At 37.5% G+C, this 25,905-nt stretch overlaps 3 protein-coding genes across 8 annotated transcripts; 2 read left to right on the forward strand and 1 right to left on the reverse strand.

The window, feature by feature from the left end:
- Window positions 1-210: 210 nt before the first annotated feature.
- LOC109854453 (protein dopey-1 homolog) lies at window positions 211-15,513 on the reverse strand. Of its 3 annotated transcripts, none has more exons than XM_020427565.1 (26): window positions 14,884-15,513; window positions 14,459-14,696; window positions 14,016-14,293; window positions 13,766-13,931; window positions 13,436-13,625; window positions 13,182-13,357; window positions 12,824-13,090; window positions 11,192-12,746; window positions 10,844-11,106; window positions 9,612-10,746; window positions 9,107-9,529; window positions 8,710-9,020; window positions 8,407-8,608; window positions 7,926-8,327; window positions 7,705-7,841; window positions 7,472-7,628; window positions 6,998-7,369; window positions 6,810-6,924; window positions 6,421-6,592; window positions 6,121-6,332; window positions 5,892-6,044; window positions 5,607-5,802; window positions 5,035-5,046; window positions 4,550-4,717; window positions 4,357-4,468; window positions 211-2,797 (listed from the first exon to the last, which is right to left on the reverse strand). In XM_020427565.1, exons 2-26 carry the CDS (start codon window positions 14,512-14,514, stop codon window positions 2,588-2,590), a joined length of 7,440 nt encoding a protein of 2,479 aa, XP_020283154.1. In that variant the 5' UTR covers window positions 14,515-14,696; window positions 14,884-15,513; the 3' UTR covers window positions 211-2,587. The 3 variants fall into 3 exon arrangements, with proteins under 3 accessions (XP_020283154.1, XP_020283140.1, XP_020283145.1); XM_020427551.1 differs by having other exon boundaries at window positions 6,786-6,924; window positions 14,884-15,512; XM_020427556.1 differs by lacking the exon at window positions 5,035-5,046 and having other exon boundaries at window positions 6,786-6,924; window positions 14,884-15,512.
- LOC109854479 lies at window positions 2,853-4,348 on the forward strand. Its single transcript, XM_020427590.1, has 2 exons — window positions 2,853-3,562; window positions 3,717-4,348. Exons 1-2 carry the CDS (start codon window positions 3,502-3,504, stop codon window positions 4,229-4,231), a joined length of 576 nt encoding a protein of 191 aa, XP_020283179.1. The 5' UTR covers window positions 2,853-3,501; the 3' UTR covers window positions 4,232-4,348.
- A 1,018-nt stretch (window positions 15,514-16,531) lies between the features above and the next one.
- Window positions 16,532-24,822, forward strand: LOC109853813 (polycomb protein Asx). 4 transcript variants are annotated; one of them, XM_020426299.1, is made up of 8 exons: window positions 16,532-17,296; window positions 17,663-17,922; window positions 18,044-19,165; window positions 19,377-19,658; window positions 19,846-20,691; window positions 20,840-21,076; window positions 21,446-21,489; window positions 21,813-21,900. In XM_020426299.1, the coding sequence occupies exons 1-7, from the start codon at window positions 16,960-16,962 to the stop codon at window positions 21,449-21,451; spliced, it is 3,090 nt and encodes a 1,029-aa protein (XP_020281888.1). In that variant the 5' UTR covers window positions 16,532-16,959; the 3' UTR covers window positions 21,452-21,489; window positions 21,813-21,900. The 4 variants fall into 4 exon arrangements, with proteins under 4 accessions (XP_020281888.1, XP_020281869.1, XP_020281879.1 ...); XM_020426280.1 differs by lacking the exon at window positions 21,446-21,489 and having other exon boundaries at window positions 21,813-24,822; XM_020426290.1 differs by lacking the exons at window positions 20,840-21,076; window positions 21,446-21,489 and having other exon boundaries at window positions 21,813-24,822.
- Window positions 24,823-25,905: the final 1,083 nt, after the last annotated feature.

The following is a 25,905-nucleotide window of genomic DNA, read 5'->3' on the forward strand; positions in this document are numbered from 1 at the left end:
CTAAGAGCTCTTCTGACAGACTTCAACTATTAATTTGTGAGCCAAGAACCTGTAAAAAACTGTCTTGATATTCACAAACTACAAAGATGTCGCATATAAAAAAACTAATTTATAGAAAAGCTCAAGGAATATAGTAATGAGATGGTATCTCACACACACACACACGTGCGCGCATACATCATGTTTATATAAATATGTAACAAATATATAACTTAGATTATAATAGTATATAAGATATAGTATAAATATATATATATATTAATTATATCTAGATTATAAATTTATCTCTTCCTTATTACATGCAATAAACAACAGATCTTTGCCTAAAAAAAACTTCTGCCTAAGCAGTAAAATAAACTTCGTCGTTTACTAACTACACTTTAGTGCCAAGCAGTAATTTTCCAAAAACTGCTGTGTATAAAAACGTGTTCTTTTTTTTAACATTATTTATTTAACCTCACGTAGCAATATAAACAAAAAAAAAACAAAAAATTTATTACATAAAATAATAATTTATTAAATACAAATGTCTAATAATTTGACACCTTTCATTTGTTGCATATTACACATGTCGCCTTGTTTTGTATTTTGAAAATAAAGTATTTATGTGTAAAAAAATAAATCTGCCGTATATAAGCCTTTGTTAGTTTTTGTTTTTTTTTTTAATGTTAAGTACACTAACTAGTTCGAAATTGTTCTATGCAAGAGAAAGAAATTTCTCTCTTTTTGCTCATCATTTCAGTCATCAACAGATGTGAATGTCATTTAAAAAAAAAAAAAAGAATTTTATCCTCTTGCCGAAGGATTTAGCACCAGTCAGTGTACGTGTATGTTATACGTAGGTACATATATATCACTAATTACTTGTCGAAGAATATCTACCATGTAATTCTGTTATTATTGTTTATCAAAAAAATTGAAGAAAACATTTATTTTGCATTTAAAAGATTGAAGCTCATTTGAATGTTAATGACAATATCGGCGTCTCTCTTATAACGCGTACGTCTAGTACAATTTTTAGACTCGTATTGAGCAAATCTTGATAACATTTCTGTTATTTTCCAAAAATCCTAATGTTTCTCAATATTCTCACTTGCTATCTGCGTGCAGGAGCTTGTAATAAGATATAATCGTACTGATTAGGTAGATATTCTTGAGAGGCATTAACCTTCTTGTATACATATCAAACTATAGTTATCTCGTAAAAATATAACATCTTATTTCAAGCGTGTTCTATAAGAATATGAAGAATGCGTTACTGTTTGTTTGTAATTAAGTTATTGGTTCTCACATAGATACACTTGTGTTTTAATATGAAATTTTACACTAACACGATAGCTTTATATTATGAGATAAATAATATGAGTGATATTTCTCATGAAGTTTCGTCAATTCCAAACACGTGTTCTGATTGATGCAAATAATTTTTGCGCCAAGCGTAATTCCGTTACCAAGCGGAATCACACAATTTTGCAATTACGTAGTCAAAAGCAACATATTTGCATACAACAGTTCTTATTTTGGCTGTTATTGTGAAATTTCATGTGAAAATTAGCATAATTGAAAATGTCAACATAGATATCGTATAATTTTTATATTGCACATAAAACATTATTTGAACTTTTGTCTCCTTTCTTTTCTCTATTATATTGACTACTTATCAGATACGTACATATATATATAAGCCTGTATATTGTTAGGAAAGTCAGAAATGTACAATACAGAGAATTTTCCGATGTGTGTGTTTAAGTTAAAGATAACGTGCAAAACAGATAAAAAAAAATTAATGGATACTGTCAAAGAAAAACACATTAGTGTATGTTAAAAAATTGTTGGGAAGACCTTGTTACATAAATTATATGTTACACTGTACACGTTCTATACATAATTTACAGTAGCAGGCTGACGCGCGAGTTCAGTTTGCTATATATATATATTATACATGTTCGTAACTATTCACAACCGAATGAGGAGACAAGTCGAAAGGTGAATCAATAAAAAAAAAACACAAAACCCAATAACAAAAAACAAAATCGCGAATTATTCTAAACGATCCAGATTTATTTTTCTGGTACTTTCTAACTATAAAAAAAAAACTTCTCGCTTCATTTACATTCGTTACAAACAAGTTAACACGTTCTTAATTCACATGTTGATTTTTTTTCACTCTTGCAGGATCCAAAATTTGTTCAAAAATATGTAAAGAGCGTCTCGACCTCACGCTATATACTTCTCGTTACTTCGAGATGGCCCTTAATCAGTACGGAGATATAAATCTTCTATCTTTTCTTTAAAACAAACATTTGATTTGAACGTCTACATCTTAACAGCAGTAGCCAAGAGATGTGTGTTGACGCGTGTTACGTGGGCATTTCTAACTTTTGCTACATTTATACATAGTACTTCTCTACTATAACAATATAATCAGAATACGAATCTGAGGTACATTATAATATTTTTATAAATATATTAAAGCGACAAAGTGTCTTAACAATGTTGTCTCTTATGTTTCCTGTGACGTGTGCAGAGGTGTTATATATGCATATATATATATATGTATATATGTACCTTCTCTCACGCATCCCTATTATCTCGCTGGCACAGACGGCATTTTCTCAAGAAAATCCTGCTCAATTACGGTTTCCAATTGCGTGTTATTTATCAGCACGTGCGTGTCGCACAAGGCGCGACTGAGACTCGAGAAAAAATGATGCAAGTCTTGCAAAGACCGAACATTGTTCGACGTTAACAAAAGCTCTCCTGGATTCCTTTTCGGCGGTGGACCTTCCGATTTAAACTGTAAACAGCAAAACAATCGAATCTTATAGAGCACAATAGTTTTCACATCTCTCTCTTGTCCTGTCTTTATTTCAATTCTAATTTTGCAATATATTCCGTACCATAATAAGTGACGTGATAAGAGATATGAAAAGATCGTAATAAAGAAGAACGACATGCGACAAAGGGAAAATTTTGTATTTGTATTTACAGCGCCAAACGTTATTGTGTAACACACCGACTCGAGCGACCGGCGTGCTTCTTTATTGGCTTAGTTGCAAAAACAAAAATATATTCGAGATTCTCTTCTCGGTACTAAAATAAATATTTCAGTCACTAACGGTGTGTGAACACACGAGTTCCCGTTAATGTCATTGTTATATGACAATATTCCACATCTTTTAGTTGTGACAACCGAGATAAAAAAAAACTATACGAAATACATATTAAAATCGAAATACATATTTAAAAAAAACTATATTTCTCGGAAAGATAATAATTATTTAAAATGTATCGAGACGAAATGTCGAAGTAAAAAGAATTCAAACTTAAGATTTGTTTAAATATAGAATTTTGTGTAACACAATGCAACACGCGGCAACGAACTAATTCAAATAGAACATACAAGAGAGTAGGGTCGTGATAAGTAAGAGTCTGCATTAGAGAATCTTAATAGTACGCGCAGAGAGTTAATTGACAGTTCGTGCGGAAGTGATCGCAATAATGACTTGGTTGAAAATTTTATCTTGCTACATTATGTGCATCGCGATAGTTGCCACATCACGTAAGTAATAAACAAATATCAATTGTTGCAGTTTTTTTTTTTTAATACTTTAAACAAAAGTTCAATCTAAGCTGATTGATATTAATCAAATCATATTAATGAAAACATGGCTGACAGAAACTTTTCTTTAACAAATTGATCGAATTAATTTTAGAGTACAAGGGCGATTCCGAGTACGATTTTGATTTTTACGAAGATCTATCAACGGATTATTCGGCTAAGTTAGGATATACCAGGCAAAACAATTATTATGTTGTGGAAGCTCTCGACAACAAAGAAAATCAGCACGACTCGTATCTCAGTTCAAATGACTATCCCATTTCGTTGGAACGTGGTGTGAAGTCCTATCAGAGAAGAGATCCGTCGAACAAGCGGTTTAATTGGTTCAAATCGTCCGAGAAGATTTATCGATATACTAAGCACCGAATTCCCGGATACGACTACGACGAGTTCGATTACATGCGAAGTTCTCACGAATGCGACGACAAGTCCATCTGGACACATTGTCTCTGTCAGTTTACCTGCACAAAGCCAGACGTAGTGGACTGTTACGCGCCGTGCAAAAGTGGATGCGAGTGCAGAGAGGAATACGTTTTCGACGAGAAGACGCAGAGATGTCTGTTACCCGAGCATTGTTCAGCGGATAATGATTACGAGTATCGAATATAAGTCGCTTCTGATGTTCGTTAAGTTACTTCTTTTACGACGTAAGAGAGTAAATCAATCACATAATCGATACGAAATATTAAAAAAATTTATGTGATACATTTTTAATCGTGCAAGTGTTGCATTACCTTGCTGTCCATTAATTTCGCTATTCTTGTAATGTGTGGCACAAAGTCCGAGGATAAATTATTGTTGTCTATACATCCCGCCGCCGCGTCTCCGACGAACGCCCACTTGTACCTAAAGAAAAAAACACAATCAATTATTCCATTTACGCAATTTTTCAAACTTTCCACACAAAAAATTCCAATCGCTACTCACATCTGAAATTGCGGCAATCTGTGCGCAGGCAATAACAACGCGAGATCTAACAGCTTGGCTGCGGCCAGTTGTAATTGTAACCAGTGTGGATGCCCATGCGCTTGAAGTCCGTTGCTCGCGTTGACAGCCCACGACGAATCCAGAGCCGACAACAGTTTGATGTGTGAGCTGCGTACGTGTGTACAAATGATATTTGTAGCAGATGATCGGTTAGATCAGCAACTTACGGACGAACAAAGCATGAAAAATTTAAGAAGCACAATGAACTTGTCCCCAGATAATACGATTTACCCACAGAGCTTGATTAATAAGAGCACTGCTGATATAGTTATATTACCCTCTAATATATGTATTCGAGCAGTGATGTAAGACAATTTTTTTACATCACCATGTACACTCGAGTGTCTTCACACATATATATGTATGATAAATAAGATACGTATACACGTGCGTAATGTCAAATATGCATTAGACCTTTAAATTACCTGCTATGACGACTGTCGTCCCAACACCATTCAAATAACGGAGGCACCACAAATCCCATCAAATCGCGAAGATGCCGAAACAGAGCCAAAAACAGTACGATATTAGGTAGTATCCGGTGTTAGTAAGGGACATATACAATATAAACAAATATTTCGCTAACTTAAACATTCTCAATCACGAGAAAAATTCAGTCGCATTTCTCTCTCTCTCTCTCTCGTCTCTATTCTACGTTACATTTTTCAAACGTATTTTTTGAAAACTTTATTAAGTTAACTTTATCATTACGTTTGAAATTGATGCAAAACTTTATTATTTAACTTTATTATCACGTTTAAAATTGATGCAAAACGCTACTATTCATGCCAGTTTACTAGAAGTGTAACAAGAGCCGATAGAACTCTTCTTGCTTCACAACCTACTCTTTGAAAAAACAATCTCGATACTTCAAATAAAATAATCGCGTATTGTAAACCAACATGTACCATGCACATACGAAGCAACAGCGTCCCATAAAGCGAGTTTGCTCAATGTTCGTTTGAAGCGCGCAAGAGGATCAGAAGAATTCGCATACCTGAACTCTTCGCTGTCTGTGTTCAGTTCTTGCTCAATGTAGAGAAAAACTTGAACAAGCTCGCTAACTATGACCGGCCATAAGGACGTCGCGTGTTGCGGCGACATTCTCAATAGCAATACGCGAAAGCATAGAAACACTTGCGCCTGGATGGACGGGATTACTTGGGGTAGGCGTAAACTATCTGCTAAACGTTCTGAAAGTAAAATATAAAAACCAGTGTATACACACACCATACTGTAATAACTTTCTGTGTATAGATATTTTCTATGAGAGTGATCGTACCTTGTATTTCTGGCATGTATTTGTGATACTGATCCGTCTCGCTGCAAAGAATGACAAATGCCAACCGCTTCAGAAGTTGCGCCTTCTGTTCGTACTCCTGTTCCTTTGAGGAGAATATACTGATTCCGCTGCCCTGAGCCATGGAAACGCGATCTGTTTGACGGAACAATCGAGAAATGTCAGTTCGGCAATTTTGCGTTGCGATGTAATAAGCAAACGAATCACATACTCATCAAATCTCTGAAGGTGGTGTTATCGTGCGTCATCAGATTATCTATTATGGTTCGCCAATATGGCAGACACGCCGGTGTCATCTGGAAGAAGGCAGAATCGAGCAACAAGTCCAAAACGTCCTTGCGCCATGCTTTTCTCGTGTATTGATATCCAGACAAGGAAGCCAACAGTTGAGAACAAGCGGTGAATGATGCGATATTTTTTATTCTGTAAAATTAGATAAAACAGATGTGCAATTATAAAATTCAAAGAAATAAAGTTTTTCTATCCACGCGATTCAACTTTTTACACTTACGTATGATTCTTCAGATAAGGTGTAACGTTGTACATGAGATTCGTGAGGAGCGTCACTACGCGCTCTTTTTCTTGCGAACCGTAACTGACGTCTAGCAACGGCGCTAATATTTCTGCCAATACCGCTTGCGCTTGAACACTGTACGCGGCGTTAGGTGGAGTTCCGGGTGTTACTGCAAAGTAAAACATTCATTGACAGTCGCGCAAGTACATCGTAAGAAAAAGTTTGAAGTTATTCGCAATTGCCAGATTGCAACGAAGAGAAAAGACAAAGCGCGGCAACAGAAATAGAGTATGCAGATAATTTGCTATTATATTATAAAAATTCATTGATTATATCTACAAAATAAAATGCACATTACGCACCAGCACCATTTTTGCCCTCTTTACCTTCCGAAGAACCTTCTGCCACTTCAAAGGCGTCTTCTCGAACGGCTAGATTTCTTCTTAGCCATGTAGTTTGTTCTAAACACGCGCCAGCTATTTGCGAACATGATTCGATCAACTAAAACGTTCGAGAATATTTAGTGTAAATCACACAGTGTTTAATTAACATTTTTAAAATAAAAAATAATTACTTTTGCAGATACGTCCTGTAAATCTTTGATATCTTTTTTCTCTTGCATCGGTGGACATTTCTGTACGTACTCGTTTAGTATAGCTAATAAAAGAAACTGAGCAGGCGCCGTTAACGACAGACCGTCCTTTAATAAACTAAGCAGCGACGCCCACGACTCGATGAGCGATTGCGACGTGTTGCTTTGCATGTACACGTAAAGCAATTCCAGCACCGAGACTTCCAGAGAGAAATCTTGCTTAATCCCGTGTATCGGCGGCGGGGTTTTCACTACTTGATGAACGGTGTGTACCAAGGTGTCAATTGGCATAACACGGATCGCGCTAACCAGATGAACCATCACTTGCTGATTGGGACAGGCTTCTGGAAGTATCTGCAACAAAACACATTACAACTCGAAACTTTCTCCCAATTGATATCTTGTTTATATTTTTATTCTGTTTTGAATAATTATTTCAAAAAAGTGTAAAATTACCTTTTTCGATGCAGCGGACGATTGGCGTCTCTCGTGCCACGCGACAGCAACCGCGGCCAAAAAGTTGGCTCCATGATGGAAGGAGATGGGAGACAAGAGTTCCAGCAATTGGTACTTGACTATTCTCGGACTACCTACCACACAGCTCGCTTGTTCACTACGCATGACAATAAAGTTTTACATAGAAATATGATGATATATATGTTCTATATTATTCTAATTGAAGTACACACTTGTCTTTTGTTGCTAAAACCGCTTGCCACAAAGCGGACAAGGATGCTATTATTCTCGGCAAATGGCTCAACGCTGTTCTTCTTGCATGTTGTTGCAACTCAGTCGCGCCAGTTTTATCCTTCGTTGTGGACAAATCCTGAACAAAGTGCAAATTTATCTATTTTGTCTAAATTGCGAAAATTGCGCGATAACTCAACATTATATTTTATTTTCAACTAACAGGAGAAAGTGGACTGGGCATAAAAACGTGTATAAGGTTGTTGAATATCTGTCCGGGATTAGCGCCGGGAATTCCCGTCTGTATTGTGCCGCTTAGCGGTTGGTTGAACGAGAATCCAACCTGCTGCGAAGTATCCAACAGACAATAGTGCAGCAAATACGTCAAAGCCTCCAAATGCGTCACTGTGTAATCCGCAGGCAAACAACACTCCACGGTGCTTATATCTTGTAATTTCGATGTCAGTATCGCCTCTTCGCTTATGTAATACGATGCCAGGTGTTCAATGTTGTTGCATAGTTGATGAATGACCGAGGTTACAACAGATGTCAGAGATAAACCCATGAAAGGCAAACTGGATGTAACAAGCGTCGTCCAGTGTTGATGAAGGTGTCTCATATGATCCTACAGAAATTTTTATTTGTTCATAAAAATATCTTATGTTGTAATGTACATATTGAGATGAATTAGGAAAATTACGTACAAGTTGCAGAGCGGTAAGAATACTAGCAAGAAACATCGGTTGCTGAGGTATCGCGACCCCGGGCAGATATTTCAAACTGTTTCCAATTAAATTTGACGAATTCCGCGTCGGCGAACTTGGGATGAACGACGTTGTCGGATTAACCTCCTCTCCCTTCTGACTACTACACTGATGCTCCAACATAATCAACGCTAGTAACAACCTTGAAAAATAACAAATCATTACATTACATCAGTTGTGCAATGAAAATTAATTGTAATGCACAATTTTTAACAGATATGACATTTTTGTTCAAATGTTTACCGTAATAATTGTATTTGGAAAGCTTCCGTGTGATCGCTTGCTCTATATTTACATTTATTGACATCATTATCCACAAACGGATCGTTGAACAACACGATCTCTTCAGTAAACGTGGAAACGTCCTGATTTTCCTTGTGGGCGTTTTTCATACTCATCACGCTGGATACGAGACAGTGTAGAGCGACCTTTTGTACTTTACATTTTGTCAACAAATCGACTATGTAGCAGCTGAAACCTTTACCGGAATCGCGTACTATCGGGATTAACTCAGAGAATATTAGCGTCAATAATTCCGCACTCGCAAGTTGTACCTGTGCGAACACAAATAGTTTTGTATTTGTGTAACATAGAGGAGAAAATTGTTTCTGACTTTTTTTCAATGTCAAATTACACGTACCTGACGATTGCCCGCAATTTCTTCGTACGTAAGTCTCATCTGTCCGAGATTTGGATAGTAGCTCCTCGCGAAGTACAAACACACGCTTATGAGCACTTCCAGATACATGCTGCTTCTGTAAGCCGCTATGAATTCCGTATTGGCTATGTCGCCGTGGAAATTTCTACCGAAAACGCTTTTCCTGTGCCTCGCCAATAGATTTAACAACGCTGTGTTCTTTGTCGCGTTCGTTACGCCGGTTGTCGCCGCGCAACACAAGAACATTCGCATATTTGTTAAGAGTTCGTTCCTGAGCGTGCACAGAGCGTATAGGGTTCTTGCGGAATCGTACACACCGCAGTAGAGCAACATGTGAGAATGAAGATTGTGAACGCCAAGCCCAACGTTTCGATCAGCTTTCGTGTTCTGCTGTGAAGTCTCTTCCTGCAATCAAAACACAGAACATTTGTAATTTTTATCATTTCGTATACAAACCAACTCTAATTTCTATAGTTTTTTTACTTACACTCTTTGGTGGCTCGGCGACATCGCACAACTGCATCGCGCGATCGAGTATCTCGTTTAGAATCTCTTCGACCACGCTGGTGCTGGAGTTGCTGAAGTATTCTTCCGCGGTTGTGCTCACGTCGAGATCGCCTTCGTCATCGTCCATTGTCCAACTGGGCACTTCCGCGCTCGCTTCAAAACTGCCTATTTCATGATCGTAGTTCGTGCTGAATTCGTTCGTGTTAAAATATCTACCTTTTATAATAGTGCCCGCCACTTCTCTGGCACTGCCTGCCATTAAGACGGGCTCTTTCTTCGGCTTTGATTGCTTGTTAGTCACTTCGGGACTGCTCGAGTCCAAACTGTTCGTTATAGAATCTAAAGAAGAATCAACGTCGTCGGTCAGTTTCTTGAAACTGCTCTTGTCTTTTGCCTTCAGACTGGAGCTATTAGCTGATTCGAAGAGACTCTCGTCTAAACTGGCAGTAGAACCTTTGTCGAAATCTATTTTCTTGAAGCGGGTGGCATTTTTCAACAATTCGGTCGTTAAGTTGGTCTTTCGCATGCTGGGCAACGAGTCGTCTTCCGTTAACGAATCGTTCGAGTTTTCGGGGCAGTTAATCGAGAGGGGATTCACGAACACCGAAATCTTTCTATTGCCGGATATACTGGGCGGCACTTCGAGTTCTTTCATAAATTGATTCTTTTCCGTGACGTAATGATTGCAGTTATCACCGGTCGCCAACGTTGTCACGGCGAAGATTCGTTTTATCTTCACAGGATTTATCGCTTGCTTCTTCTTCTTGCCTTTCTTCCATTTTTTATCTTCGTCCACATTGTCGCTCACATGATATATCACGTTGCCGTCGACCGAACTGATCGCGTAAATCTTCGCGGTTCCCTCCGTGTCGTCTTGTATCTCGGACTTCTCTTCCACAGGATTGTTTTTCGTTAGGACGGTATTGCTGTGCTGTATACTCACGTGAAGAACACTCATGCGGCACGTGGATGGATCCAAAAGTATTGTCAACAAGGGATCTATTACGCGCGATATGTCGCCGCGCATCAACGAGTGCAACAGCCACGATTGCGCCTGCAGCTTCAGTGGCGAGTTGTCCACAAGTTGAAGATTATCTAATATTTTCAACAAAGATCTGCGCGCACACACACACAACAACGGATGTAGAAACAATACTTTAAAACATTCTTAATGTCGATCATGAAGTTCTAAATCAAAAACGATCTACTTACTGGTCAAAAGTTCGAAGGCAGCCACGCAATCTCGGATTCATTTCGATCTCACGTCCTAAATGCCACAAAGTAGCAAATCTACCAAACGCCTCAATTCTCTTTTCCGGATTCTCAGAAGTAAGCTCGGATCCAATTAGATTCTCAACCGCGTTACAGGAATTGTACAAAGCGTGATGTAGTTCGTGCAACAGTTCTACGCAACGCATTCTGAACTTGTGCGCCGGAAGCTCACCCAAATGATGCCACAGAGAATGTGCCAGTACCTTTACCCGTAAAAATAAATTTATCTTTTGTTTTAACATTCTACTAAATTATATGCTGAAAAAGTGTGTTTTGCAAATACATTACCTGAAATACATTAGTATACTGCATCAAGTAAGTTACGTGCCACTGTTTCAACAAAGGCACTATGATCACGGTCGTTACGCCTTCTCCGCTCTTCGGATGTGTCTCGACATCATTGTGTGCTTTCAGCAACGCTATCAAGTCTAGTAACGTAGCGATGCTGATTAATTGCAATGTCGGTTGTTTTTGCAACCAGCAAGAACAAACTACCAGAACTTTCAACCATTCCGGGAGAACCTGCTCGAATTTCGGCTCTTCCTCCACGAGCACGTCGTCACCGGGGAAAAAGTATTTTGGAAACGTGGACAATTCGACGAACAAACTGGACGCGATCTTCATCGCCTCGTTCCAATCCGAATGCGCCGCGATGTCGAGAAACAAATGGAAAATATCCAGGCACTTGGTATCCTCGCTTGCGGATGTATCTTGACTAAAGAATCCAGAATCTTCCGTTTTGTTTAATCTGGAAGTCAACAAAGATTCCAACCCACGCATCGTGTCCTCGAAGCTCTTTCTTGGGCAAGACACCATTAAGTAGTCGAACATGTCTTGCACCGTTCTCTCCTTGCTAAGTATTCGATTGCTAATTAACTTAACGTAAAATATTTCGTACTGACGAAGACATTTTTCCAACATGGAATGCTGCGCCTGAAACGCCGGAGATGGTCCCCTACTTAAAGATCCCGTCGATCCCATTGGATTAACATTGGTGAAACACTTCAACAGCTGACTGTTTGACGACGAGTTCATTCCATCGGTATCGTTACAACTTGCTTTGATATCGTCCATGCTTTTGTTTCGCGGCAAAGGTTTCGTATCTTCGTTCACTACGACCGATATATTACTGCCGTCAGCTTGTATTGTATAAGTGTCTGTTAATTTGCTCTTACTTCCCTTCTTCTTCGACTTCTTCTCGCTTCTTTTGGTGGCACCACCGGAATTGGCTCTTCTTCTCGTAGTTGGACTTTTTTCCGCTAACGAACTACTCGACGTGTCGGGTTTATTCAATTTACTATCCGACTGACTCTTTTCCAATGGGATTGTTGTCAGAGAATTATCGCTAGGAACTGTAATGGTGTTTAAAGATGCGTCTGCTTTCACGTCCACCTCGCTTTTATCGTTATGAGTAGTTATCATCGACGGTTGCACCTTTGACAGTATTTTAGCGCACAATTTCAGACTCTTCGAGATCTCCATCGAGGACAGGATGCTAATGTGATGCAAAAGTTTGCTGATTATTTCGTAGAATAAACCAGGAAGGTGTTCAGATGGCGTGTCTATAAACGCATCTAACGATACGGTCTCCAGTAAGAATTCCGTTAGTATGCACACTTCCACCAAATTTGGCATTCCGCTGCCGACCGGTCTTACGGTAATATCTTCTATCGCAACTTGGGTCTTCGATCTGACATTGCAGGCCTTCTCGAACAAATGGCCGCAATGTATCCAGATGTACGACGGTTCTAAGGTCGAAAACAAGAGATTCGCAGATTTCACTACCTCATTCGTTTTTAGAGTGTGATTTGGCGCGCACTGTTTGCAGGCATTGTAAAATGTCCTGGAGAAAACAATATAGAATTTTTTTAAAATATTGAAAACTGACTTTGATATGCTTTCTCTATAAATGCCAGTTACCTAAACACTTCAAATAGAATATCGTCCAAAATTACTGGTCCAATATCTACTTTATCAAGCAACGAAACAAGTATCCTATACGGCTTCAGATCTTGTGAATTTTCCTCGCAAACTTCTTTGAGTAAGTATTTTATTGCTTCAACTAGCATTTCTTTTGAATATAGATCAAAATATGTTACGGAATTCTCCTTAGTGTCTGTCGCGTGATTCTTTTTCTTTAAAATTGACGTGCTCACTTCAGTACCCAATAGCCAGGCGAATAAACGTCTACAATTGCATGAAAATACATGTGAAACATAAAAAAACCTATTTTTTTTTTTTTTAACTATACATATTTGTATACATTATCTTTTGTTACCTGTTTAAACTCATGTCTCTCCGCAATATAGTAACCAAAGCAGCTCTGATCAACAGTATCATATCTTCGTGCGTCAATTGACTGTTATGTATAGGAAAACCTATTAGTAAAAAATCAAGTGCACTTCTTTGCACTAACACCGAAGTATCTTGCACTCCAGCGCATAAGGCTGAAACCTTTTCGAAAATTATTGCGAATTAAAACCTCGATTTAATGTTCAAAATTGTATCTGATCAAATAAGAATTTACTTTACCATGATTTTAGTATTAGTACCCATAATATAGTTTTGCTCTTCCATTGACAATTTTTTGTTGAAATGTACCAATACAAATGATATAGCAGGCAATCGGATAACGGAATTTGAAGCTAAACAGTCCCAAAGACATGCGTAAAAGTGTTCAGCACCAACACCATCACATACTTTTTCCAGTAAAGAATTAGTTCTGTTGAAACAACATTAATAATAAAAGTTTTTACATTATAAAAACACATCTATCAGGATGATCCGTGTATTATTCACTACTGCTACATAATTAGTATCTAAAAAAAATTCTTAAGAGTAATTTAATACATTATTATGCACCTGTCAAAATGATCAGATCCATCTTCTAATCCTAAAAGAACACCGCTTAAAAAACCACTCAATCCTGGTCTCAATCTTTCACCAAGAGGCACAAAATGTGTCTCATATACTGTTAATAATGATGGTCTCACATTCATAGCAGCATGACCCAATAATGGGAAAAGGCCTAATCAATAGAAATACATATTGAAAATATGTGTTAAAACTACTTGTTACCAATAATTTTGTTTTGTTAACATATGTCAATTACCTGCACTATAGATAAAAAGCTCATGACTCAACCTATTGGTACCCATACATTTAAAAATAATGTCATATGTCTCTAAAGCTTTCAAATGAACACCAGAAGGTAATGCCGGATGCATACATTGGGCTAGTCTCTTTGATATTTTAATTCTCCTTGGAATAACAGGAAATTTCATATGACTTAGTAATACTTTGTTAAGTTTTCCTAATGCAGAAATTAGATCTGCCCATTCACTTGTATACTCAAAGCTCTTTAGAGCTTTATCCACAGCAGACACATAGCTATAAAAAGAGTATACATATTACATGTATTGAAGTGAAATAAAAATATAAATTAAACAACTTGAAACACATAAACATATTTAAGATCACAATTCAAATAAACAAACAAGAATTTACTCATTATATGCAAAATGGAGTAAATTAAGTGCTCCATATTGTACTTACACTCGGTACTTTGAGTCTTTCATCAGCTCGTACTCTTCCAAAGCAATGGATCCCATTGTTGCACTTTAATTATATGATTTTCTTTGCAGCTAAATAAACTATATTGATATTTCTTATATCACTTTACATTGTTTCTGACTTTCTGTCTTAAAATGAGTCACAACAAGTCATTTTACACTTCATATCACAGACCTTATCATACAAGGTATCATGGTTAGATAAGAGAATACTCCAATACCTAGAATTATAAATCTGTTATTAAAACTATTAATACATATATATATATATATATATATATATATATAATATATATATATATATATATACACACACATATATATATATATATCTTTCACAAAGTTTTTCTAACAATCTCAGACTAGTTTGGAGATATTATATCTTGTGTCTCCGAGAAGAAAAATTACCCTCTTGCTTTCGCATCGAATTAATAACGGTCTGCAAACTCCAACCCGAGTAAAGCGCACTCGTGAGTACATTTGTGTGTAATGTTTATACAGGCCAAACCCATCGGTTTCGCTATCAATTTAGTTATCTTGTTCCCTTTGGCGACTGAGTATTTTCTATTTTTTTTTTCCTTCACCTAATCATCGGCAATTTCCCATCAACATGTCTAAATTAACAACGAGTGTTCAATTGAAACTTTCGTGTCAAGGCTGCGCGAGCTGTTCGTGAACCACCGTAAACTCCCGACGTCGTCGATCATGGACACGTATTAACCGATTGGAAGAACCAGTTTCGCACAGCTGTGTTCCCGGAATTGTTGAGTAAGTTCGTACTCGCGAGCGGCAATATCGCGGTGATCGCCAACGAGAAAAGTGAAGGCGGTACCAGGCATTTACACGACAAAATTATGCTACACGCTCGTTGGTCGAGACGATTTACGCACGTGCTGTTGCGCGATTTTGCTGCGCGATGATCCTAAAGACGAAATGATAGATCGGCGCTGATGGCGCAACCAAATCAACCAAATTGTTGGCTCAACTATAGCGCGGAATTCATTGTCCTCTTACATCATGGTTACCGCCAGAAAGATGCCTCTGAGACCTGTCAATCCGAACTAGCTTAATTATTTCCAGTTTTTGATTTTTGAATGTTTGTTAAATCGAAATATAATTTTTAGCAAAGATCAGAACCACTTACGAGAGAACCTCCTCTCTCTGTAAACCTCTTGTCACATTCTACATTCCTGCTAATAAGAGTTAAAAGTTGCGTCGTTCCGTCTTCTTGTAAGGCCTGGTTTATGCGGGCAAATAAGGCCTTGTTTTGGCCTTGTTTATGCGGGTAATAACTGTTAATTTATGCCGGAATTGGTACAGTTCAATTATAGGATTTCAATGCTTCTGTTACATTCTGTTATGCTTCTGTTAATAAACAGAAATATTAAAATCTTAGGCCCGCATAAACCAGGCCTAAAATATGACGCCACTTACCTCAACTTATAGTACTCCAATACCGTGAAGTTGTCCGCCGATTCGGTTCATCTCTTCCCTCTATTGCCCTGGTAGCGAAGCTCTTGTCGCTTTCTGTGATCCTGGTGCTAGATTTGAATTTGTCCGCTGGAATTTATCGACAATGGCCGACATCTAGCGCCACTTTCTTCAACTTATATATTTTCCTACTGCTGGTAAGTTATATCGACTGAGTCAAGTTATCATCTCTTCCACCTACTCCCCTGATAAAAAAAAAAAGCTCTTGCCACTTTCTGTGATCCTGGTGACACATTTGAAATTTTAGCCCGTAGCGGCCGACTTTCTCGCTTAAACTTTCAGCGAAAAAACTGGTCATAGTACTCTCGCAATAATCATAGGAAATGAATAAAATTTTGCACACAAACACTTTAGAGACCTTTTGCCGTAAAATTAGAATAACAAAATTTCAAAAGTTATAAAAATGTAAATTTTTTTTTTTTTATTAAAAAAGTTTTACTCGCGCGCTCTCTCGAAACACTCGACCGACGTTAAAACGACATCCGTGCCGGAAACACAAGTGGCGCGCGTCTACGTCGACGACTGACTCCGCGGTATAAATATGTAAATACAGTATGGCCGAAAGAAGCGAGAGGATTCCTTGCCTTTCCGGACGACGGTCTTTTGCGGACGGCTGCGAATGAGAGAGTTGTGTAACATACCGCCGTTCCGCCGTAATCCCGCGTGTTCAGTCGTGTCTCCCTTTGTGACAATGTAAACAGCACACTACCGAGCTCTTTTGCGATCGCATCCTCGACGTATCCGGCGGCTTCGGCGGGGAGGAAATGTCTCTTCGCTGCGCCACCAGTGAGAGAAAGAGAGAGCGAGCACGGGGAATGTTATGTTTATATCTCGGCTGAGAGGACGCAGCATCTTGCATTATCTCGCGAACAACTCCCGTCGAATACGTCGAGCGTCGAGTAGTACGCGGGTGTGCGTGTGTCGTGGGTGTGCGAGAAAAAAAAAATGGGATGCGACCAACGACGGCGACGTCGGTGCACGGTTTAACAAGCGATGCCGCGACAGGCGCACACAACCGCCGCGTCGTTTCCCGACGTTTCGTCCGCTGACGATGCCAAAGTCGCAGGTACTGTCATGGACACAGATGTAGAGATCGGCAAAAGTGAAGGGTGTGAAAATATTGCGGGCTGCTCTGGTTACTCTAGCATGGTGCACAGCAAGAAAGTAATTAAACACGCGCTACGACAGCAGGCCAAGCGGCGCAGAAAGAACACAACAATAGCGTCGGGCAATTCGCGCACGTTGCCCAGAATCGTGGTGAAACCGCTTCCACCACCTCCGCCTGACGATCCGCCGTCTCCGGTTAATAACACGCAGCACATTAACGCTGGTAATTTTTAAATCCATTAATCCAACTTGCGTATCTTTTCGTTACGTTAATCACATGTTCAGTGAGATTTGACAGTTGGGTCAACTTTTCTTGATACACTTTTGATTTTTGATTGTTTTCCAACTGGTAGTTAGGCCACGATTGCCAACAACAGTCTTCTGTTACAATTTCTCCCGTCGCTTCTTTACGTCATCAGACAGAAAGCTAACATCTCTGTTAAAGCAGCGCAATCAAATTTAGACACATATATGAAAAATACTTTAATCTTATGAGCTTTATTTGATTCTCTTTTAGAAATAAAGTTTTAAAAAGCATTTTTTTTTGTTTTTTAATTTTCAAATTCTGTATTTTGTTTTGTATGTACAGCAGTGGAAGAACCAGCTGCCACAATGAGAGAAGTTTTGGCTAGTCTACCTGGATTTAGCTTGAAGTCAGGTCGTAGACGATCCACAAAGAGACTGTCAGCAACCGCACAACTAGAAGCCGGTCTTGTGGATTTGGAATCTCCCGCGAGCATATTAGCAAGTACGAGCTTACGTTCTCTGTTAAATAGGCATACATTTCAAGGTTTACCTCCATTGTATCAACGGAAGCTCGCACAACTTCTGCCCGCTGTAGATCGACAGGTATCTCTCTTCTGATTTCTAATATCTTTTACAATGTGTCTACATCTTATCACGAAAAAAAACTATTTAAGCAGTTTTATTTGTCCAAAAAAATTTAACGTTATGTTATTCTTATTCTTAGGACGCTGCTATTTCTGGATTGAACAATGAATTTTTTGCGAGAGCTTGTTTAGAATGGCGGAAACGTTTGGCAGAAGGAGAATTCACACCGGAAAACCAGCAACGTTTGAAAATGGAGGCTGAACGGGATAAAAATAAATTAGATCCGTGGAAAGTGAAACACTTCGAACCGATATGGGGAGAAAAACGAGAGCCTAAACTTAAGTCGGCCCTCCATTATTTTACGGAGCGTTCTACCGGCGCGGTAACGCGTTCAAGTTTAAGACTTCGTTTAGAATCCAACACGGATATTCCTACAGTGGAACATGCTGTCTGTCCTATGATGACCGAAGACAAGGTCGATACCAATTGTAAAGCCGAAATCAGCATAAAAAGTTCTGATGATTTGACTAATCCTGAAGAGGTGCAACCGAACCTAATGCCTTTGGATTATAACGTATTGTCAGACAATTTGACTGATGAGAAACAATTGGACGATCCCATGCAGGTGAGTTCCGTCGAGGTGACGGAAGACATTCAAATGCATGAAAGTAAAACGGAAGAAACGGAGAAACTCGCGAATATTTGCGAGAAACAAGACACAACCGAGAGCAATGACATTGCGAGACAAGATATTTGTCAGGAAAATATCTCGAATGTTTACGAGGAAGATACAGATTTTTCCAACGAGAAAAATCTGCAGCCTATAGAAAATAATGTAATCGAAGCGTCCGAAGAGGACACTGTGTTGCTGCCCGACGATAATTCGTCACCGAGATCTAGCGAACAGATAGAACACGGATCGCACACGTCCGGAGAATCAATTTCGCAGTTGTCCGCCGACTATATATCGCAAACATCCATGGAACAAATTCCTCAAATTTCGAAGGAACAAATCTCGCAAATGTCGACTGATCAAATTTATCAAATATCCGACTGCGAGACTACGAGCATTCTTGAAAATTCATCGCCGCAAGATCAGGTTAGGCCTGCGGATATTGTTATGGAGGACACCGGTTTGATTAATAGCGATCAAGTCGAAACAACACAGACCTCTCATGAGAATTCAGCGGACAGCGAGTCGCAAATTCCAGAAGGAATGGAAATTGACAGCGAAACTTTACAACGTATTCATGAACTTGAGGTAAAGATGGTTTTTTGTTGTAATTTTTTAACAATAGACGCACGATGGAGCATGTTATTATTGATACAATTTGTTAATATTAAATCACTGTAAACATTTGAAAAACTTATAAAAATATTTATCGTCTGGATGTTTTCAATCTTGTTTTCAATTTTCGGTCGGATCGTGTTTACAAACGTTACAATTCAAAATAAATCATTGTACATTTCAGGTTCAAGGAGAAATGCGTGAAATGTATGAAGAGATTTCGGGATGTCCGGAAGAAATAATATATCCTATTCTTGAGGGTATGGAAATGGCTTCAACCAACGCAGAAGTGACGGAACAGCAAGTGGTATCTGGTCAAGCTGAAGATACTAGAGGAACAGATGTAAATGCCAGTAATGAGGATGAAGCTCTTCGAGAGGCGAATAATTACGTCTGTTCCGAAATGATGGAATGTAGTTGGACGGTGGATCCGACTGTTAATAATATCAATAGTAATAATAATAGGGTAAGTACACCATATAATAATTATTGTAGTGATTGTCAATATATTTGATATGACTGAAGTAGAGAAATAAATAAGCCATAAAACTGTGTTTAAAAATTATAACGAAATTGATTTACAAAGAATGTAAATCTTAAAGTCTGATGTTATCGAAATATTATTTAAGTTAGATTTTTCTGTTTTTGCAAAGACGCAAGAGGAGCTGCAAGTACCTTGGCCTTTGGTGGCAGCTGCTCTCGATGGGTCTGTAGCAGCTAACATTACAGTAACAACGCAAGACGAATGCAGCGAAACCTCGACAACGACTGACTCCACGACTTCATCGCAACAATTTATTAACACAGACACCAATGTCGAATCGGTTAACTGTATTCAGTTGCCGGTTGTTCAAGGAACTACTTTTCAATCGGATGGCTTAGCCATCAGCACGCCAGGAAACAGTTGCGTTATGAAGAATCTGCAATCGCAAAGTCCGCCGATTATCACGTTTCCACCATTGCAGTCCATCAGATTCGTGCAGACCAGTTTTAATCCAGAACAAGAAACGTCCTCGCTGACGAATAATTCGTCTACGATCTCTGCCCAACTTCAGCCTCAGCAAAATACCACCGCGCAAGTTAACATGATACGACCGCAGGACACGATCGCTCAGATAAATACTCAGAACAATGGCGCGCGCGGTAACGTGAATCAGAACGCCATTGCGACGCAGGGTCAAGTGCAAAATACTCTCTCGACCACCATGGGAGTGCAATCTCAAAACCGTGCGCAGAACGCGATCGTTATTCAACAACAAACTTCTACTCAACCTCGACAAATTGCAGCAGCTGTGCAGCAACAACAACAAGCGCAGCAACAGCAACAACAATATGCCGGATCATCCGTAACTGTCTCGCGAACCTCACGTGTATCCAATCAAGGTAGCCAAAGAGGCTCCAGAAGTGGCAAAGAACAAGGAGGAAATCGGTCGAGAAGCTCCACAAAAGAGCCTCCGGGTGCTGTTAATCTCGAACGCAGCTATCAGATATGTCAAGCAGTAAGTTAATTAATACTTAATCTTTACACACACGTGCATCGATGAATTTTTACTCGATAAAAAGAGAAAAAAAGTACTGACACGGCATTAAAATTTCTCGCATTGTGCAATTTCTAATTGATAAACAGAAATATACGGATTATTTCAGGTCATACAAAGTTCACCAAATAGAGATCAATTGAAAGCTCATTTAAAACCACCGCCTAGTTTGCTTGCCAGAGGAGACGGTGCATTCACAACTAGTAAATCTGGTGGGCGTACCTTGACGACAGTCAAATCTCAGAAAACGCAGCAAGCGATACAAAATAAACAAGCTCAAAATAAAACGCAATCAGTCATGCTGAGACACGTATTCGCTACAACTCGTCAAGCTACGTCAACGGAGGTACGTTATGTATATTACTAAACTATATGTTTTTACTGTACCGTTAAGTGCCGTTTACGCGACAAGTGTAACTTGTATATTAAGGGTAAAGTATATTTATAGAACATCATTCTCTTGTATGAATTTTTAACAGTTTTTTTCTGTAAGAGATGTGCAAATAAAATACCGTTATTTTTACGCAACGGATTTAGAAATAAAAAATCTTACAAGATCTCAGTAAGTCAATTTTGCGAGAAAATAAGTGTTAGTTAAAAATAGCTTTTAAGTGTATTTTAAAATCGAGTTTTTTTCTTGTAACATTTTTCTTGTATAAAATACGAAACACTTGACCGTACGTGCATACTATTTTATCCTTTTCTGTGTGTACAGTGCTAATCTCGCGGGTCGCTTGTGATGATCTCTGTATCATACAGGTACCTAAATAAACAAATCTTTACATTAGTTTTGGGTTTTTTCTACATGCAGTAGAGATAGATGCGAATTTAATTGTCAGACGAAACGACAATTGCGAAACATAAATTGCTGCAATGATTTATGTACACAAGTACATGAAAAATCAGTGAACAAATATATTACACAATCAGATGAACTTGTATAAAATATCGTTACTGAAATATTACTTGTGTAACATATTTCTATTGTCGGGCAAAAGTAACTTGAACCTGAGGCATCAGTTCAAGTTGCATTAAATCACTCGCGACAATATTTTGTTAATTACATGCGCTTTACGTTGTAGGTTGCAGAAAACACTCCTATAGCGCAACTTGGTTCCACAACCAGCAACGGTCTTGGGCAATATATACTTGTACAAAGAACGGGAGTTGGGGATGGTGCACCGAGAGCGTCATCCGCTCCTCCACTACCACCGCAGATCGCAGGAGTGGGCGTTGGGGTCCATTTGGTGCGAGGGAGACCAGCGAGCGCTGGGGAAGGATCTCACCAGGCCGTCACTTTGAAGGCGAGAGGCGCGGATAGTAGAGTAACGGGCGGTGCGGAACCCGGTGCACCCGGGATGATAATTGGCGGCGATCCACCACCTCCGTGTGAATGTAATATGCGAGGAGCCATGGTAATATGTCGGCAGTGTGGTGCCTTTTGCCACGATGACTGCATCGGGCCTCAACGTATCTGTGCTACCTGCCTCATACGTTAAATCGTTCTCTTCACCCAACTGTTTGTCTATAAATTCTGATCCGTTTTGAGATCAAGAGTGCTGAGCTTCCCGATTGATTGATAAGTTAACAGAAAACACCAAACAACACGTTGTTATACTCGTTGTAAATTTACGATGCAATATATTGGAAGAATTTCTGGCGACACAGAGAAACAGAAAATCATCGAAAAACTCGAATTATTTATTCCGAGAATTACAAGTTGCTACATCCAGCACTCTTACATTAACGGAAGTTCTTGCAGCTCGAGGATAATAAAGGATACAGTTATAGGTATTGGAAGATTCGTACATAAATTTTTCTTTTTGATTTTTTTTTTTTTTAAACAATTTTACTGATGAAAATACATAGCATAGAAACATCCATAGAGAATATTCACTCATCTTCACTTTCTCTTCGAAATCATCAAACTCTAGTCTGTATATCATAATCTACTTATTCCACGTTTTACACTTATTTATTGCTATTTATTGTTGGTAACGGCTTTTATATATATATATATATATGTTTGTTTTTTTTTAGGTTTTACAAACTTTTTAGTGTATTAATATCGCCACTTTACAGCTGTAATTTGTAAAAAAAATAACGTTTGTTTTTTGCGATATCATTTACTAATGACACTATTTGGTGATTTAATAACGCGATAATGTACATAAAACGTAATTCCGCATGCTAATACCGACCGTTTCGACTGTATCCTTGAGATCCTCGCTTTAAAAGTTTACGACGAAAGCAAAAAAAAAGTCTCTCATATACCGACCCTTAATACAGTCTTCCACTAAAAAAACATCACACTCTGTAATATGTATGTTTGTTATTTATTTATTAACACGAATTTATTTTTATTATATATAGCTACGTAGAGGATATTCCTGTACACGTTGATCTCATGTACATGTTGAAACTAAACGACGAATCCTTTGTACATGCTCTCTTTTAATCATTCCTTTGGAATATACATATAATAGGAAGATCTACCGAGCTGAGTAATCTTTAATATATAGTTCAGGCTATCTTTTGCACATGTATTAGTACATGTTATATATGTCAAACTAGCGTTGTCGGACATTGTGTACAGGAACAGTAAACAAAAATTGATCATAAGAGAATGAATAACTGAATAAAAGATAACATTTTATTGCAAATAATAAGAGAAATAACTGAATATTCATAGCTAATAACATAAAACTATACATATGTAGCCTGTATCGTTCGATTTTAATTTTTTACATAATAACTCTCGAAAGTTTGTTAGTTGAACTTGAGGAATGATTTATTGAGAAACTTGCGAACGATTTTTTATCATCATCGTAACTTTATTCGTATTTTTTTTTGTTTTTTGTTAAAATTATCGACAACCAGTCTCTGTGTACAATCATTTTACAATAATGATCGTCCAGTGTTAAAAAATCCATTTTAGACACATCATTTCCGGCAGTGTTTTAGAATAATTTTATCTCTAATTTGAGCACGACGCATTATAAGTAAGTGCTACAACTGTACACCTCATGATTACTGATAAGTGTATTGAAATACAATTCAACTTTTTCTCTCTCATGTTTGAGCTAATTTAACGAGCGTGGCAGCTGTCTCAATGTTAAAATACTAAGAAGTATAAAATCGAAGTAACTTAATAAGTAAATTTTACAGATATTCAAGTAAATAATACAATTTTATCTTTAAGTTTACTTTGCACATTTTCTCAAAACAAAAAAAAAGGAACTTGTTATTTCAATATAACTTTGTACAGTAATTTTTCTTTTTTTTTCAATGAGTGTTTGTTGATTTTGTACCAAAACTTTAACAATACTCATGATTCGCGCGAATTTTTAGTTTGCAAATATTTTTTAATCACCAGAACTTGACCTTTTGTATAAATGTGAATCCAGTACATCGATTAAGTCGTAATAAATATTCTGTGACATTTGTTTGTTCTGGCACAGAATATTAAAAAACAATGATACAAGCCTTGCACCTTTTTTTTATAGTGCAAGAACTTATCACATCATGATTTGTTTTCGGCATCTAAGAGAATAAAGACGCAAAGAGTAAATCTATCTTTAGGCAAACAGTAAATCTATCTTTAGGTTGCAGGCGTGATTGCAACGCTAGTCTTTTAATAAATAATCATTTCTATTCTTTTGTAAATTGTTTATTTTTAACCGAGAATTTTTGCCAGTGCGAGACAATGACTGAGAAGCAGATTATGATGTGCTGTTGTAGCAAATATGCATTTTACGTATATGTATTCGTTTTCTCCCTCATTATTATTACCGTACATACAAAATCGTAAGTAGATTTTTTTCAGACATTGTTACGATTATCCCAAGAATTTTGGAGGTTTTGAGGTAACAGCATGCTACAAGCGGCACACCGCAACGAAGAATGTGCCAGATTCTTTTAACTTACATTTAATTTCTGACGTTATTATTATTGTTGTAAATTAAAGCTATTTAAGATAGCTTGTAATAAGTTGTGTCTCAATAATAACTTACTTCTGTTTTAAATTTCATCTATTAATTAAGAAAATAGAATATATATATTTCCTCATTTTTTAAGTATATTTAATAAAACTCTCACATTTCTAATAACAATATAACAAATTTAAAACAAAAGTGACACGCAATTGAGACACGATTTATATATTAATCTGGAACTAACGTATCTTACATTTACAATTCGCGATTTGTTCGGTGTACAACTTAACAAATGTTATTGCCTCAACCTTAAACTTTACTTGCTTAATAACAAACCATTAAGAAAGTACATAAACTGCATTGTGTCATGTATTTCTCTTATATTTTACTCCTCCACATTACTGTCTTACGCTGATAATCTATATGCGATATGTCATGTCGTGATTATGACATTTATTTTTTATCAGTAAAATTAGTAGTGTAATTAGCATATTATTGCAATTCGATAGAAGTTACTCTGTATCCGTCGCTCAAATGTAAATAAAGTATAATATACGTTTAATATGAGAAGTTGTTTAATGTATATGTGAGTATATATACATGCATATATGTATATATATGTGTATACATATATGTATATATATATATATATCACACGATTAGAGAACGTTCGATATATATTGTAACGCTTTCGTAATTAGGCAAGCACAATTACACCAAGGATCGATAAAGCAATATATCTATTTAATATGACAAGTTGTTTAATATTGCGAATGTACATCATAATTACAAGACATTCGATGCGTATTTTGAATAAAATATTACAGCAGCCGCGCGCAAAAAAAGAAAAAAAGGAATTATTATCTATATATATATCGCGAGATGTTTCACTGTAATACAATTGGCGCCTTAATGTCATGTATTGATGATTACCTTATATATGTTATACATATTACTTTATTATATATAAAATATATATATATATATATATATATATTATTTACCTCGGTATATATATGTATATATATATATATTTTATTTATATGTGTGTATATATATATATATATATATACACATATACATATATATACAGGGTGTCCCAGAATGGCCGTACAATCTTTCGTAGGCAGGTAGAAGGAGTAAAACTGAGTCGAAAAGTCTTATACCATTTTGCTAGATTCGCAATAGTTACTGAGATTTTAATTAACAAAGATCCGCGAATAAGCGTGCATCGGGCTGT

Source organism: Pseudomyrmex gracilis, unplaced genomic scaffold (genome assembly GCF_002006095.1).
Source record: "Pseudomyrmex gracilis isolate BER0280 unplaced genomic scaffold, ASM200609v1 scaffold_2, whole genome shotgun sequence".
In the NCBI taxonomy this organism is placed as follows: domain Eukaryota; kingdom Metazoa; phylum Arthropoda; class Insecta; order Hymenoptera; family Formicidae; genus Pseudomyrmex; species Pseudomyrmex gracilis.